General features: G+C 35.7%; 1 protein-coding gene across 5 annotated transcripts in view; it reads left to right on the top strand.

Annotated features, from left to right (window-relative positions):
• The window catches only part of myo15aa (myosin XVAa), a 95,538-nt gene that overhangs the window by 33,005 nt on the left and 46,144 nt on the right, over positions 1–16,389 (top strand). For all 5 annotated transcript variants that reach the window (XM_073944915.1, XM_073944916.1, XM_073944914.1 and 2 more), the window contains exons 12-29: positions 4,820–4,878; positions 7,228–7,351; positions 7,466–7,561; positions 7,653–7,784; positions 7,881–8,006; positions 8,094–8,171; positions 9,680–9,834; positions 9,953–9,998; positions 10,081–10,205; positions 11,390–11,507; positions 11,660–11,835; positions 11,921–12,005; positions 12,087–12,140; positions 12,770–12,851; positions 13,166–13,296; positions 13,392–13,487; positions 15,405–15,640; positions 15,716–15,894. In XM_073944915.1, coding sequence (XP_073801016.1) covers positions 4,820–4,878; positions 7,228–7,351; positions 7,466–7,561; positions 7,653–7,784; positions 7,881–8,006; positions 8,094–8,171; positions 9,680–9,834; positions 9,953–9,998; positions 10,081–10,205; positions 11,390–11,507; positions 11,660–11,835; positions 11,921–12,005; positions 12,087–12,140; positions 12,770–12,851; positions 13,166–13,296; positions 13,392–13,487; positions 15,405–15,640; positions 15,716–15,894 — 2,098 coding nt within the window. The remainder of the gene's footprint in view (positions 1–4,819; positions 4,879–7,227; positions 7,352–7,465; positions 7,562–7,652; positions 7,785–7,880; positions 8,007–8,093; positions 8,172–9,679; positions 9,835–9,952; positions 9,999–10,080; positions 10,206–11,389; positions 11,508–11,659; positions 11,836–11,920; positions 12,006–12,086; positions 12,141–12,769; positions 12,852–13,165; positions 13,297–13,391; positions 13,488–15,404; positions 15,641–15,715; positions 15,895–16,389) is intronic.

The raw sequence follows: 16,389 nt of genomic DNA, 5'->3' as shown, positions 1-16,389 counted from the left end.
CCTGTTCGTCCCTTTCTGAAGTCCACAATGAGCTCCTTGGTCTTGTTGGTGTTAAGGAGCAGATTATTGTCGGTGCACCAAGTGGCCAGATGCTGTATCTCCTCCCTGTAGGCCGTCTCATCATTGTTGCTGATTAGACCAATCACCGTGGTCTCATCTGCAAATTTGATGATGGTGTTAGATCTATTAACAGGCCTACAGTCAACAGTAAAAAGGGAGTAGAGGAAGGGGCTCAGCACACAGCCCTGTGGTACACCAGTGTTGAGTGTGACGGTGGTGGAGCAGATGTGGCCTGATCTAACATTCTGAGGTCTGTTAGTCAGAAAGTCCATAATCCAGTTGCAGAGTGATGTGTCGATATCCAGGTCTCTGAGTTTGATCAGTAACTTGAAGGGTATGACAGTGTTGAATGCTGAGCTGAAGTCCACAAACAGCATTCGTGCATAAGTGTTTTTATTGTCCAGGTGTGTGAGTACAGAGTGCAGTGCTATAGAGACTGCATCATCTGTGCTCCTGTTGCTACGGTAGGCAAACTGATGTGGGTCCAGTGTGGGTGGCAGAGAGTCTTTTAGATGTGCCAGGACCAACCGCTCGAAACCCTTCATGATGATGGGTGTTACAGGGCTACTACAGGGCGGTAGTCATTCAGGCATGTTGGGCTGGAGTGTTTGGGCATTGGCACAATAGAGATGGTTTTAAAGCATGTTGGCACAGCTGCTAGGTTGAGCGACAGGTTGAAAATGTCTGTGAATACCCCAGCGAGCTGTTCTGCACATGCTTTGAGGACACGCCCAGGAATACCGTCTGGTCCAGCAGCCTTACGCACATTGATACGACTCAGTGCCGTGTGTACTTCTGAGGAGGTGAGTGTGATAGGTGAGTGGTCGGTGGAGGAAGTGATCCTGGTGTAGGGTTCTTTATTGTCTCTATCAAAGCGGGCATAAAAGTCATTTAGCTCGTTCAGGAAGGAGACGTCAGTGGCTGTGGGTGTGGACCGGCTGGGATTGTAGTTGGGGATGGCCTGGATATATGACAGAGCATTTACAAATCAGAGGCTGATTTCTCACGAGACACATTTAGTATATTTTTTAATCAAATTCACACACAAACCATTCATCATGGGTGTCTACTGAAAAAATGCACTAGAGTTTTTTTTAATGAATGTGTGAATTTAGGACAGGCTGTTCACAGAACTCTGTTGTAGAATGCATGTTTTTTTTTCACAGTATATGTCAATGTTTATAATTTTTTCTTCCATTATATAATAATCCATATAGCCATGATACCTGTGCATGATTACATTCAATAATCACTTCATTATGAAACACTAAAGTATACATTTTGTATTTTGGAATTTGCATTTAACATCTATTCAGCTTGACCTTGAACAAAGTCCAAGGGGCATGAACTTTTTTCTCATTTGAAAAACATGCTGTCTTTCTATGCAGTTTACACTAGCTCTAAACATAACATTTTTAGGGTGGCTAAAGTGTCTAAATGCTTCTTGTGCATGGTACACTCTCAAAAAGAAAGGTACGAGAGCTGTCACTGGGGTGGTACCTATGCAAAAGGTACATGTTTGTAAATAAAGGATTAATACCTCAAGAGTACATACTAGTACCTAAAAATGACAAATGTGTACCTCTTTTAATTTTTAGGTACTAATATACACCTTAAGTACAAATGTGTACCTTATGAAAAGGTACCACCCCAGTGACAGCTCTTGTACCTTTATGATGTTGTGTATATTGTGAATATCACATGGTCTGGCGATGTTTAAATTAAACTAGCTACAAGTATACCAACAGGAAGAGCATGTAACTCACCTATGGACCTTACATGACCTCCAGGCAAAACTCAGATCAAGGCCCCATGCCAAGTACTGAAGGATTCATCATTACATCATTTATTTCACAGCTCCAGATACATGATCCAAACGCTAACACGTTTTAATTTGACAGCGAGCTCAAGGTGCTAAAAGATAGCTGCAAATGGTGCGTATAAAGCCCAAATCCCTCAGATAGTGTGACATGGAGAGTTGATTATGGCAGGGCAGCGGGCCATCTCACTATGGTAACCAGTGAAACCCAGTCAGGGAAAACCCTGGGTAGAAACAGACATCAGGGGGCCTTTATCAGCCTCCCATCATAGACTGTGTTACAGCGCTGAATGTGTGGAGGAGGCCATCCAGACCAATGCAGGGATGCCACCGTGAGGTCTGTCGCAGCACTCACACATTAAAACACATGTAATGCACAGCTTGCACCGGAGTGACAACCTCACAGAAATCTAAAACTGTGATCAAAACAAAAGTACTATGTAACAGAGTTTCACTTTATAGACACTATAAGACAGGGTCTATTTTTTGGCATGACTGTTAACTAATGTTTAGGTAAAATATCTATATTGATTAAATTTTCAAAAGTGGCATTATATACAAATCACATTAAATAAAGAAAAGGGTCCACTTTAATGTTTTAAATGACTTTTATAAAACAAATTCAGTGTAACAGCTATGTTTATTAAAACGAAAAACATATTAATTAAAATGAATACAAGAATATGTAATCATAATAAATGATTTTGACTGTTGCTATTACTACTCTTTTTGTTTACCTTTATGCTATCATTCGCTCTTGTATTAAACTTTCGTGCCTGACCACGACCGGACTATAAACAAAGCAACTAAACCATGCAAACCAGTCAAATCTTGATCTCCTGCATCTGACAAATCTGTCTCAAAATCATACCATTTTTTGAGCTAGCGATGCTTTAAAGACAGCCAAGATCCTCAAACACAGCAACCATAAAAATGAAAATACTTTCATATGACAAAATATGATTATAGAAAGCAACTAAAGAAACAACAACAAAAAACTGTTTGCAAATTTATGCTACTGTCTCTGTGCAGTTATTTGTATCAGTTTCTTTTTAAACAAGGGTTAATTGCAATTGTCAATCAATTTCAAGTATACTGCAAAAAATGCTTTTCTCACTTAGATTTTTTTGTCTAGTTTCTAGTCCAATAAACTTTAAACCATGAAGCATTTTCTAGACAAGCAATAAATATTATCTTGTTTTAAGATATACCAAAAAATGCCAAATAATATGCCAAAATTAAGTGATTTTTTCTTGAAAATATAAATAAAAAACAAACAAAACAAACCAAAAATAATTTGAAAATGGGGTAAGTAAAATAATCTTGTTTTAAATTATTTATTTTAAATAAATCTTGTTTTATGAAAAAAAAATCACTTAATTTTGGCATGTTATTTCCTAAAACAAGACATTATGTTTTGCTTGTCTAGTAAATGCTTCTTAATGCAAGAATATTTAGATATTTGGACTAGAAACAAGTAAAAAAAAATTAAGTAAGAAAAACATGTTTTGCAGTATGAAAAGCTTTTTCAATTCAAACCTGAGATATGTTTGAAACAATCCAAATGTCCGCACCAACAAAAACTTTTTGACACATCCAGGGTTTTACTGTAAATTACATATATTTCCAATCTGAGTTGTTGAGAGCTGATTCCTCTGGTGAAGACCTTCAGCACATTTGTCATTCGTTTTCTTGCATCAGTTGATTATTTCAGACGTATTATTGAGAAATCTTGTCTCAGCTCCTCCTGCATAGAGTTTACAGTCCCATTGTCATGTAGGAATGTGTGCGTTTAGACATCCCCTCATGGCTGCTAGTATACTGTAATACCCCTGAGGAGTTTTCAATGCCTGAACTAATTATTTTCATTAGAAGAACAGGTACGGCCTATGTAACAGGAGAGGACATACTTAAAGTCATTTTCTTTTGTTTCGTTAAGTTGGACGGTGATCTCACGCTACCGGGCTTTTGTAATCTGACAAAACCATTATAGCTTTGCATGCTTTCGAACACTGACACCAGAACCGTATCCTGCTCAGAGACAGATAAAGTGAAGTAAATTTGCCTATACCGCAACATTAAACTATTTAGGGAAGGATTTTTTATTTAAAGGTCTTAATGTCATCAGTTAAAAGGCGTTAGTATTGTCTAGCTGCAGATGCCAGGATGTGTTTACATCTGCCTACATGAGTGCTGTAGGCTGTTCCAGGATCAGTTTTACTGGTTTACAGCATTTCAAAGAGAGCAACAATATTTGGGGTAGATCCAAATGCAGCATTAACAACATATTTAAAATAAATAACTAGTTACCCTTTTTTAAGGTGGCGCAGTTGCAGTTCAACTCCTAAATCAGGCATGTTCAAACTCTGTCCTGGAGGGCCGTTGTCCTGCAAAGGTTAGCTCCAACCCCAATCAGACACACCTGGGCTAGCTAATCAAGCTCTTACTAGGCTATCTAGAAACACCTTGCAGGTATGTTGAGGCAAGTTGGAGCTAAAATCTGCAGGACACTGGCCCTCCAAGACCAAATTTGGACACCCCTGTCCTAAGAAATAGTAATTAATTACATTTACTTACTATATTTTGGGGATTAAAATGTGGGTTAGGTTTAGGATTAGTTACATGTAATTATGCATAATTCATTGTAAGTACTCATAAGGTAACTACGTCACCTTAAATTAAAGTGTTACCAAACAAACAAAACATGAACCAATGAACATCAAAACAGAACCGAAAACAAAAAAGCTTTAATACACAAAGACAAATGGGGAACATGTAACAAAGGGGTGGAGACAATAACCAAAACTAATAAATGAGTGGTCTGTGGCACTAAAAAACAAATAAGAGCAGAAATAAACTGCTCTTTTTTAGTTCTACCCTTTTAAGAAAATTTGTCACCAGTATTTGTGATTATTCTGCATTATCGTTCTTTTCCCATAGGAAACAATGAGGGAGAAGATCTACACCCCTCTCACTGTTGAGAGTGCAATTGATGCCAGGTGAGAAAACATTTCTATATATGCTTATGAATAAATATGTAAACAAGTAATTAAATATGTAAAAATGTAGCATAAAATTGAAATTAGTTAAATTTTTTGAAGTTGTATAATATCTGTTGCTATTTTTCAATCCATGTACTGTAGACTCTGTAACATTTAAGGAGTGACAACTGTGTTTAAATATGGGAGGTAATTCCATAAATTTTTTTTTTGTGAACATAAGTGCCTCAGTAGAATTTATGCTTTTATATTTTTATGTTTAATGTTTTCGTTTCCATATTTGTTATATAAGGTGAGAGATACAGTATGTCTACAATAAAATGCATACAGTATGCAATATAATTAAAAAAAAAAAAAAATGCAAATATGTGAGATTAGAATAAATTAAATAATAGTAAATTATTATTTTATAATAATGTTTGTTTAAAAGAAAACGAAAAGAAACTAAAGCTGTAATCTGAGAACATGGGATTAAAAAAAAAAGAAATAGGGAAAAGAAAAGAGAAGGAAATAGGATTAACAAAAAGCATAACAAGTTACATAAACCAATGAACAATAAGGCAGAAAACACAAAGAACATATAAAAACTAAACAGGATCTAAACTGGTGAAGCAAATATATCAATAATCAGATAACAAATGTGGATTGTGGAGAACATGACAGGGGAGTACATGGCAACACAAACAATAAAATACTGTATATCGGCACAGAAAACACAAGAGAACAATCCAAAACTAGGGCCATGTCACAAACACTGACATTACACAACCAAAGTGCTCTAACTGTGACACTTACCTGCTGTATGCCCACATGGGTCAGCCCAGGTGGGCCCCATCTGTGATGGCCATATATTATTATTTACGATAATAATTTACATTTAAGTACAGCAGTTTTCTAGTAACTTTTTAAGAACAGTGCCATTTTTATTGGCCAGCCCAAGCCCCACACAGGCCAACCCAGGTGAGCCCCACGCCGGCAAGCCCAAGTGGGCCCCTAAGCGGGCCAGCCCAGGTGGGCCCCATACGGGCCAACCCAGGTGGGCTCCACGCCCAATGTAGTTTAATCAAAAACAAACTGAGCATGTGCGCAGAAAAAAAAAATACCCACGCGCCCCACCCATGCACCTCCGCTGCTTGACACTGACATGCTGCTTTTCTTCCGGTGTAAGCTCCATTTGTGAACATGGATGCCGAAAAGTGCTGCTCACGCGCTGCTCATGCGTTGTGAAGCCGGTGTAATAGCATTTTATGCGAAGGTGTTGGCACAAAGTGAGTTTTGAAAGTTGACAAAACAAAGTTTAAATAATATGATGGTGATCTTATTTAGATTAAGCATGCCTCCTGATAGATTTTTTTTCATGAATCTAAAAAGAGGGATGATTAGTCAGGGAGGATAGACTTAATAAACCTAATTCTCGGCAAACCCGGTCATTCTCAAAAACCCATAAAAGGCGCTCTTTAACAGTTTGCTGCTCTACAATTTCAGAGAAATTTTACAAAAAGGATTGTTCTCTCAAAAAAATGAAAATTCTGTTGTCTGTTATTCACTCTCAATCCAATAAAAATGTATTTGCTCTGCAGACACAAAGGAAGGTATTTGGAAGAATGTCAGTACATGGTTAAAAATATCCATTAATAACCAAATTCCGTATTTTGTGATTTACAGTTTTTTACTGCTTATTTACACTTATGAATTGTATTATGGGATGTTGATCTCTGGTCTGACTTGAAAATTCAACTCTGCAGTTTAATAAAGTGACTATTACGGGAATGTTTGTAGTTTGAAACAATATATTAAACTATTTATAAGATCACTTTTTCAAACTTTTCAACATCAACAGTTTTTAGAGGAAAAATTAAGGTCCCACAATTTAATAATAATAATAATAATAATAATAATAATAATAATAATAATAATAATAATAATAATAATTAACTTGAATCACAAAATAAATAACATTTTTATTTTACGTATATTTTTACAGTGTAAACAGATCTTGCCAGCAATTTACTACTCTAGTGTGTATTTTTCCAACTTTGTTTGGTTCTGTACACACTGCAAAGTAAATTTGGAAATATGGTTGTCATTCCCTGCGTTTAACTACAATCAGTTCAGTTGTTGAATGCAGTTGTTACTTCCATAAATTACAAAGCTGTATAGTAGCGAAGAGAAGCTAAAAAAATAAAAAATGATTGATAGCATTCCACAACTTCTCAGGCAGACTTTCAGAGAGTTTCATCCTTTATAGATGAAATTTAATAAATAACTGTGTGTTTTTAGATTTCGTTGTCTAACCATTGTACATCGAGGTAATCAAATTATGGTAATTTTCTCTCTCAAACATAACAGAGATGCTGTTGCCAAGATCCTGTATTCCCTTCTGTTCAGTTGGCTAACAGACAGAATAAATAAGCAGGTTTATCCTCGGAATGAAGCGCTATCTATTTCCATCCTTGATATCTATGGATTTGAGGTACGGTGCTGCATCTTATTTTGCTCACAACAGTAAAAGGGTTTGCTAATACTCTACGATGACGTGAAATTTTGATTGCATTCAACTAAATCACACTTTCTCTGTGCTTTCTAGGACCTTACCTTCAACAGCTTTGAACAGCTTTGCATAAATTATGCAAATGAGTACCTTCAGTTCTTTTTCAACAGGGTCATTTTCAAAGAAGAACAAGTAAGCTGTCTCTGTTCACTCTAATCCTCTGATGAGAGCGATAAAGCCTGTGGTATGCATCTGAAAAATAATTTCTTTACTAATATCCAAGGATGAATATAACAGAGAGCAGATCATCTGGGAAGAGGTGCCTTTCTCTGACAACCAGGCCTGCATTGACCTCATTGCAGCAAAGCCTCATGGGATACTCAGAATTCTGGATGATCAGAGCGGGTTTCCACAGGTGTCATTTCTGCATAATGTTCTTGTTAGTGTTTGCCTTTTCATCGCTGCTACTTTGCATGTTAATAAACCTTCCTTTTGAATTCATTTGCTCTAGGCTACAGACCATACTTTCCTTCAGAAGTGTCACTATCATCATGGCAACAACCCACTGTATTCCAAGCCAAAAATGCCTCTCCCTGAATTTACTATCAAGCATTACGCTGGCAAGGTCTCATATCAGGTGATTACTTTAAAATTTGGAATGAATTATTGCATAATAAGGTCTTACAATACACATTTTATTACTATTATTTATGCTACCTCATAGGTCCACAAATTTCTGGATAAGAATTATGATCAAGTACGCCAAGATGTTCTTGACCTTTTTATTCAGAGTAAAAACAAGGTAAGAATAATGATAATAACCATAACTACACTCTTAAAAATAAAATATATATAAATTTTCATTAGCATTAATGATTGAGGTATCTTTACAATGGAACTTTTTCCCACCACAAAGGTTTCTTTACAATGTAAAACAACCCAGGCTCATTCTGAAAACGTAGTTCAGCGGACGTTTCTGGAGACCGCGAAATACGTCCCGGGAGGTACATATGGCTGCATTTCATTTTTTAAGCGAACGCTACAGGGCGGTTTGATGCCGTTCCCTTTCGCGCTTGCCGGCTGACCGCTTACCTCCGTGTGGAGGGCTTTCTCTCTGCAGTCAGTTTGTCCGGTCAGCTCATCGTGTGCGTTGGCGGACTTCAGATGCAGAGAGGAGGAGTTGACAAAGGCGTCCGGGTTCGAGTCGGGATGAGTGGTTCCAGAAACTAGGTAAGACAAAAACAGAATCCAAAAAATAAAGCGAACGAGTTCATAACAGGATGAGAACGCGGTGAACTCCGAAAATGTGGTAAAAAAAAAAAAACAGACGAGGGTTTTTCTTTTTCTAGATGGCTTTTCTAAATTGTTGCTCAAAAGGAGGAGGGTGTGTTGGCCGGTCGCGCAGTCAATCATTCGGTCTCTCAGACAGCGGCCTCTGGTGGGTTGACGCGAGAACAGCGCAGGCGCGAACGGCACTCGCGAGAGACGCGTTAGATACAAAAAAGCACGCACAGCGGCCTCCCGCGAATTCGCGAAAACAAAAACTGCACAAATACGTAACTCCCAGGACATATTTCGCGGTCTCCAGAAACGTCTGCTGGACTACGTTTTCAGAATGAGCCTGGGTTGATGTAAAAGGTTTTTTTAGAATTTGAAAATGTTTATCAAATAATGAACAATTCTTTCAGAAGAGATGGGAACCACATATCTTTAGCAACCCAAATTTTTTCCTCTGTGGCATAACTGTAAAAATGTGTTTTGGTTTCACCTGGCCCCTTTTAAAATGGTTTGATCATCTGTTATTATTTACTTACTCATGTATCCTTCCAATCTTCTGAAATCTTTGTTAATGTAAGTCTTTGTTTTAAACATGACTTTGAACCGTTCAGATTCAGTGACGTTAGAGCTAATCTTTTGAATCTAAAATAAATATAATATTAAAATTATTTATAAAGCAAAAGTTTGGCTTTACCCAGATTTGTCCACATTTTATTATAAGAAACAGTCTTTATTATTCCCTTCATACTCTCTTCGAATGAAATCACTCAATTGAATGGGCCTTATCAGTAGTTGTCAGCTGATAGAGAAGGGCCGGTATTGGCCTTCTGTGCCTACTAGTAGTTTTTTTTTCTGGATTTGGGGGGTTCATAGAGCTTAGATTTAATCTAAATAATATATCAATTAATTGTAACTTCGTTTGTTTGATTAATTATTGACAGAATTAACATTTTTGTGTGAACTAATCCCTTTAAGAGTGTACCAAGAGCTGTGACTAAAAAAACACTAACAAACTTCCCATTGGATTTATAGATGGTTGCATATCTTTTCATGAACTATGCTGAGGCCCTCAACCAACAGAGATCCCAAATTGGAAAAAACAGCACAGTAACACGGCGCCATCAGGCCTCAACGGTGGCGGCCAAATTTCAGCAATCCCTCTTGGAGCTTATTGAGAAGATGGAGAGGTAGACCACCTAAACTGTGCATTACGCAGTCTACATGAATCCCTTCTTATCTTTAGTTGGCTTTAATTCCATGTATGTTGTTTGTCAATGAGTGCCTCCCTCCATTTTGTTCTGACAGAGCCAACCCATATTTTGTGCGGTGCATAAAGCCAAACCAAAACAAGGTAAAGAGGGTTCAGCAGAATTAAGTTGTTTGGATTTTGGCTGTATTTAAAATTGACTGAGAGTACATATGTAACATTTCAGGAGCCTGCTGTCTTTGACATGGAGCTGGTCAGCGCGCAACTTTGCTATTCTGGGATTTTGGAAACAGTTCGAATCAGGAGAGAGGGCTATCCCATCAGAATGCCATTTGATGTCTTCCTTTTCAGGTAAGAGATACTTTACAATTAGTCAATAGTTATTTAATGCAATTGTTATCATTAACAAACAATGAATTGTTGTATTTATTCATCATTAATGTTAGTTAATTCAAATAAAGTTGTTCGTTGTTAGTTGTGGTTTACTCACAGTGCATTAATGTTAACAAGCACTAATCTGTTTTATAATAATTAATTAGTAAATGTTGTATTATGACTATTAATAAATGCACAAGTACAAGTGTTGTTCATTCTTCATCCATGTTAGTAAGTACATTAACTAACATTAACTCATGGAAACTTATTGTAAAGTGTGACAAAACTAAATGTAATTGTTTAAAGGCACACATCTTTTATTTTATTGAAATAGAAAAAAAAAGAAAAGAAAAAAAAAATATATATATATATATATATATATATATATATATATATATATATAAAATTAGATAAAATAAAATAAAGTTAAATAAAGAATAAAAAAATAAACAATAAATAAAAAAATGAAAATAAAAGAACTTAATAAAAAATATAATATAAAAAACAATAATAAATAATTTAAATAAAATAAAAACATTAAATAAAATAAAATAAATTAAAATCAATTAAAATAATTATAAAATTAAATAAATAAATACATAAAAACACAACCAAATAAGTAAATAATAATAAAAAATAAAATAAAATAAAACGCAGAACTAAAATATATCAATAAATTAAACAAGCATGAATAAAAAAATTATTTATATACATATACACAGTTAAAGTATGAATTATCCAGTAGATAATCCAAAAATGTGACGCTGTTCTGCATTTTCTTTTGTTGTATGCAGTTGCTAGAGATACATCATATCTCATTGATCATTGATCTCAAGACTGTATTTCACACACGTACACACACACACACACACACACTGTATATGCTGTAGACTCAACTTCCCATACTGACAACTACTGGCTTATTACCTGCCTACTATTTAGGTATGAACTGTTTATTTTTAGCTATAAAGTATGCTTTATTCTGCATCCCTAGTCCTACCCAAACTCTAAACCCAACTTCACCTTACTAACTATTAATAAACAACTAATTAGCAGTTTATTATGCTAGTAGTGTAAGTTTATGGTTTGTTAATACCGTGAATTGTGACATAAACTAAAGTGATACCGAAATACTTACTCAATTATTTGGTTCTATTTAGATACAAGTCCCTGCTGGGCCTGAAACAGCCTCCTCCTGCCAATGGTGAAAACTGTGTCATCATGTTGAGAAAGCTTTGTCCCGTTAGACCAGGAGCATTTCAAGTCGGTGTCACCAAGGTAAGGTTAAATATTATTATTGAACTAGTCTCTGTCCATCAGTGGCCATACTGTAGACCAATTTTTAAATATTTTTGAATGTGGACTTTATGATGTGAAAGGTCTCCCTCAGTAGTTTTTATTACTTAATTGCACTTATTATTATTTGTTAGCTGTTCATGAAAGAGGAAATCTACTTCCTGCTGGAGAGTAAGAGGGACAGGGTAAGGCACGTGGCCGCCCTGACTCTTCAGCGTTACACCAGGATGTTTTTTGTGAGAAAACGATATACTGCCTTCCGCATGAAGATCATACGTCTGCAAGCCCACTGCCGAGGCTTTCTTACAAGGTACAGCCTATATCACCTTCCCTCTAAATCATTCCAGGCGCCATATGATTATTGTTAAAATATTAATTGTGCATGTTTCTCCCAGGAAACGCTATGTTAAAATGAGAGTGAGCCTGGTGAAGTTCCGCTCTCTGGTCCATATGTATGTTGATCGCAAGAGATACATTAGGGTAAGAACGATGCTGTTTTAGTGTATCATCAGTTTCAATCCAACATTAAAAAGTTTTGACCTGCTTTTTCTTCCGTTTTAGCTGAGATATGAGGCCAGGAGAAAGGCAGAAGAGGAGCAGAGGAGAATAGAAATGGTATTTGTTTTCCAAATGAACCACATTGGAATACTTTTATGCTTTCCGTTCAGGGCCAGCAATTAACTTTCCCATTAAGAGACAATATCTGCCCACTAAAATTGATTTCTAGGGGTTTATTTTAAATATATAATTATCTTATTAATTGTACCTGTGTTGTCATTTGTGTCACACACTTTTATTTCAACCATTTTTCCAGTGAATCAGAATACTGTAACTGCTACTAATATAAATACTTTAAAAACAGGAGCACATTACAGGTTAAGGCAGCAGTGTTATGACAGAAATCAATTTGTTGAATATTACTATAGATAATGTAATAATTCATAGATTACATAGCAATGATGCTGTAACGCCTCAAAATGACATTCATTTTCACATTTCACATAATAGCCATAATATATTTTGCTATAATGGGTATTTTGTGCTCCATTATCTTGAATTTGGGATTGAATGTCATTTTTGAGCATTTGTTTTGCTCGTTTTTGGCCCCTCTTACAGTGTAGTACAATATATAATGTAATCAGCCTCATTTCTAGTATCTCATTTCTACGATTTCATTTCTGTAATCATGTCATTTTTATCTATGCTCAATTGCATCCCTGCTCATGTGTTTTCTTGCTTTGTAGGAGCTGTCAAAACGGGAAGTGGTCAATGTAACTCATCTGGTCATTCCAGCTGAACTCGGAGCCTTGCTTCAAGCAGCAGCTGGTACTGCAGGACAGTTTTCCATCTTTAATGATACACTAATATAAAAATGATAACTACATTAATATTTTAACATGCTAATTTGTAACACATCTATTACAAATTACCTTATTAAAATGATTTCTGAAGGACCGATGAAGACTGGATTAACAATGCTGAAATTTCAGATCTTACATCACAGAAATCATTTATATCTAAAAATAGAAAACAGTTATTTTAAAATGCATTAACAATAAGGTTATCCAAACTTTTGTATTGCTGTACAAACTGTATATAGAGTGTAATTCCTTATTCTTTCACTCTCATCTGTGTTTTAGGTGGTCGAGAGCTCCATTCTGATTGTTTGGCTTTGGTCCAGGCTCCCACAGTTCAGGTGGAGACACAGCTCACGCTGCCTCTCGACATCAACAACTACACCATCTCCAAATTAGTCCAGATTCACTTCAAAGTAAGAGTAATGTAATCACAAATAGTCCCTCATATGTAGATAATCATGCAATATTGAGTGATATGCTGTTTATGTCTTTTTTGATTACCAAATAGGAGCCAAAGTTTGGAATGTTAACCGCACCTTTGAAGACACCACTGACCCACGTTGATGACGATCTTACTCATGAGGCTCTAGACGTTTTTGTCATGGTACACTGTGTTTTATAGTGTTGAAGATGACACCACTGTCATGTAATATGCATGCAATTAAACGCAAAATGTCTTACAAATTTAAGTTGATTGAACATAAAACAATTAAGTTATCCCACAACAACCCTCAAGAGTTGTGTTAATTCAGCTCTTTATTTAATAAGTAGTTTGAACAAGCAGCAAAATTATTTTTTTGAATGTAAGATGATCCCAGTGTTTGCCAGAATTTTAATGTATTTGAATGAAACAGATTGCCATTTAATTGTCATTTAAATACTCACACATTATAAATATTCCCACATCCAATATATATATATATATATATATATATATATATATATATATATATATATATATATATATATATATATATATATATATATATATATATATATATATATATATATATATATATATATATATATGAGCAATATCACACGAGTAGCAGTGCGATATGGCTGTATATCGGCACTGGTGGGAGGCGTGCGATGGCACGAGGCTGCAGGCTTATATAATTGTGTATATTAACACAAAATCAAACACGGAGAGTTTCAAAAACTCTTTTGTATGTGCAACTACTTTCTTCCACATTGGATTCAAATCATGAGCTGACAGTTAAAACAGTTGAGCGTGCTTCTTTTAAACTTTAGTTCTGTAGTGTCTGCTTTTTGCTGGCTGTATGTGGGCAGAGTAATACACAAAGGGTAAAGAGGCTGTAGGAGTTCTGATATGGCAGAATATTGCACGGCTATCAGCCAATCAGATTTGAGAACCAGACAGAACTGTTGTATAAATATATATATATATATATATGTATTTTTTTTTTCTTTTTTGCTCGTTCAAACTACTTATTTAAAATGAGCTGAAACAAAGCAATTCTTGAGATTTCATTGGGACAAACAATCTTTTTAATGTTCAATCCACATCAATTTGTTAAAAGTGTTAAGTTAACTTAATTGATTTGTGAAGGGACAACATGATTGAATGGCATGAAACCCAGCATTTTTACAGTGCACTGCCCAAACTGCATATTTTTGTATTTGACTTTTATTTAAAACACAGTGCTTTACATTGTTTTAAAGCAGCAAGTTATCTGAAGCCCTGCACACTTTAACCCTGATAATTTATGTATATGCACTGTACAAAATGCAGGGTTCCACACAATTAATTTATGTTGTGTCGATTAAGTTAACTTAACACTTTTAACAAATTTATGTGGATTTAGCATAAAAAATTACGTTGTCCCTATGAAATATCAAGAATTGTGTTCTTTTAGCACATTTTAATTAAGTAGTTTGAACAAGTAAAACCAATATATATTTTTTTGAGTGTTCCATTTTTGTTTCTTTCTTCTATTCTGATTCTCAAATATATGTGAGAACATGTATTTTGTTATGATCATTTGTTGATCTTTGACAGGTTAGTCTTCACTGCAGTGGAGAGATTAAAACTGCTTGGTTTACAACAGAATTCATCTACTTCTCTCAAAATACATATAGATAGGTATAGAGCAAACTTTCTAGTAACCTAAAAAGTATGTATCTGATTGAATACCATACATCATCCGATTATGTTTAAAAATAAGTATTATTACAATCTCCGTAGACATCAGTGTGATTTTACAAACCATAAATGTTGTGTTTTGCTAATGCTTATGCAAATTTAAAGGTCTGAAAGCTAAAACAATTTCTAAATTATTCAAAAACACTTATTTATAACAAGCACAGCACTCATCTTTCTTTGGCTCAGTGCCAGCCATCATAGGAAAGCAGATTTTGAGAATTTAGCAGCTGATTGCGTGATGCACTGAACGCTCTTCTTATACCGGTGTGATCATATTGCTCGTTAAGTATGCCTTATTCAGCATTATCTCAGCTCTTCTGTCTCTCTATTATCATTACTTCTTTCACTATGTAGATCTTGAGGTTCATGGGTGACCCACATCTGAATGGCGCTCAGGAGAACTTATTCGGAAACTACATCATCCAGAAGGGGCTCACCAACCTCAACCTGCGGGATGAAATCCTATGTCAAATTGCCAACCAGGTTTGGAGAAATCCCAATCCAGATAACTCAGAGAGAGGCTGGCTGCTGCTGTTAGCCTGCCTGAGTGCATTCGCACCATCAGCCAAAGTGGAGAAATACCTTTTGAAGTAAGCAGAACCCCAGTATTTACTCCGAGTGTGTTACGAAACACATTTGATCGTTCATTGCTTTCTGACTTTCAGATTTGTCTCAGACCATGCCTATAATGAATTTAAAGCAGTCGGCCAACACAAGCTCATTCAAGCCATGCAGAAGTCCCTGTATGGACCAGAGACAGCGAGGACTTACCCATTGTCTCTGCTGGAATGGACAGCCAATAGGAAGAAAGCAAACATGGTTTTGCAAGTTCACTGTTTTGACGGTGCGTGTCAGTTTCACTCTGTTTGAGTTTCTGTAGCCTTCAGCCAGTGTTTGCCAATTAAATGCCTCAGGGTGGGTTGCTTCAAAAAAGCGAACAAAATATAGCCTGGATTCAGAATGACTCAGATAGTTCACCCCAAAATTAAATTCCATCATCATTTATACACCCTCCAAATTGGTGCCATATTTTGCCTGATTATTACAAAAACATCATGTTTTGGCCCGTATTTAATTTTTGTCCTAAAAATTCTTAATCCTTTATGGGGCATTTTAAAAATACTAATTGTGAAAATCCTTAAGTGTTACTCCAAGCTTATTACAGGACTTTTGAACTTTTCTGATTGTTATCAGCTTCAGTTAAGTTGCCATTTAGAATTATTTGCCTGAATAAGGGATTAATTGCTGAGCTCTTATAGTAATGGTCTGTAATGCAAAAATGACCTCTAATATTTCTATAAATGTATATGTATACACTCACCGGCCACTTTATTAGGTA

This window comes from Danio rerio, chromosome 3 (assembly GCF_049306965.1).
Source record: "Danio rerio strain Tuebingen ecotype United States chromosome 3, GRCz12tu, whole genome shotgun sequence".
Lineage (NCBI taxonomy): Eukaryota > Metazoa > Chordata > Actinopteri > Cypriniformes > Danionidae > Danio > Danio rerio.
The sequence above is the reverse complement of the archived record's forward strand: the minus strand, read 5'-3'. Positions and strand labels throughout refer to the sequence as shown.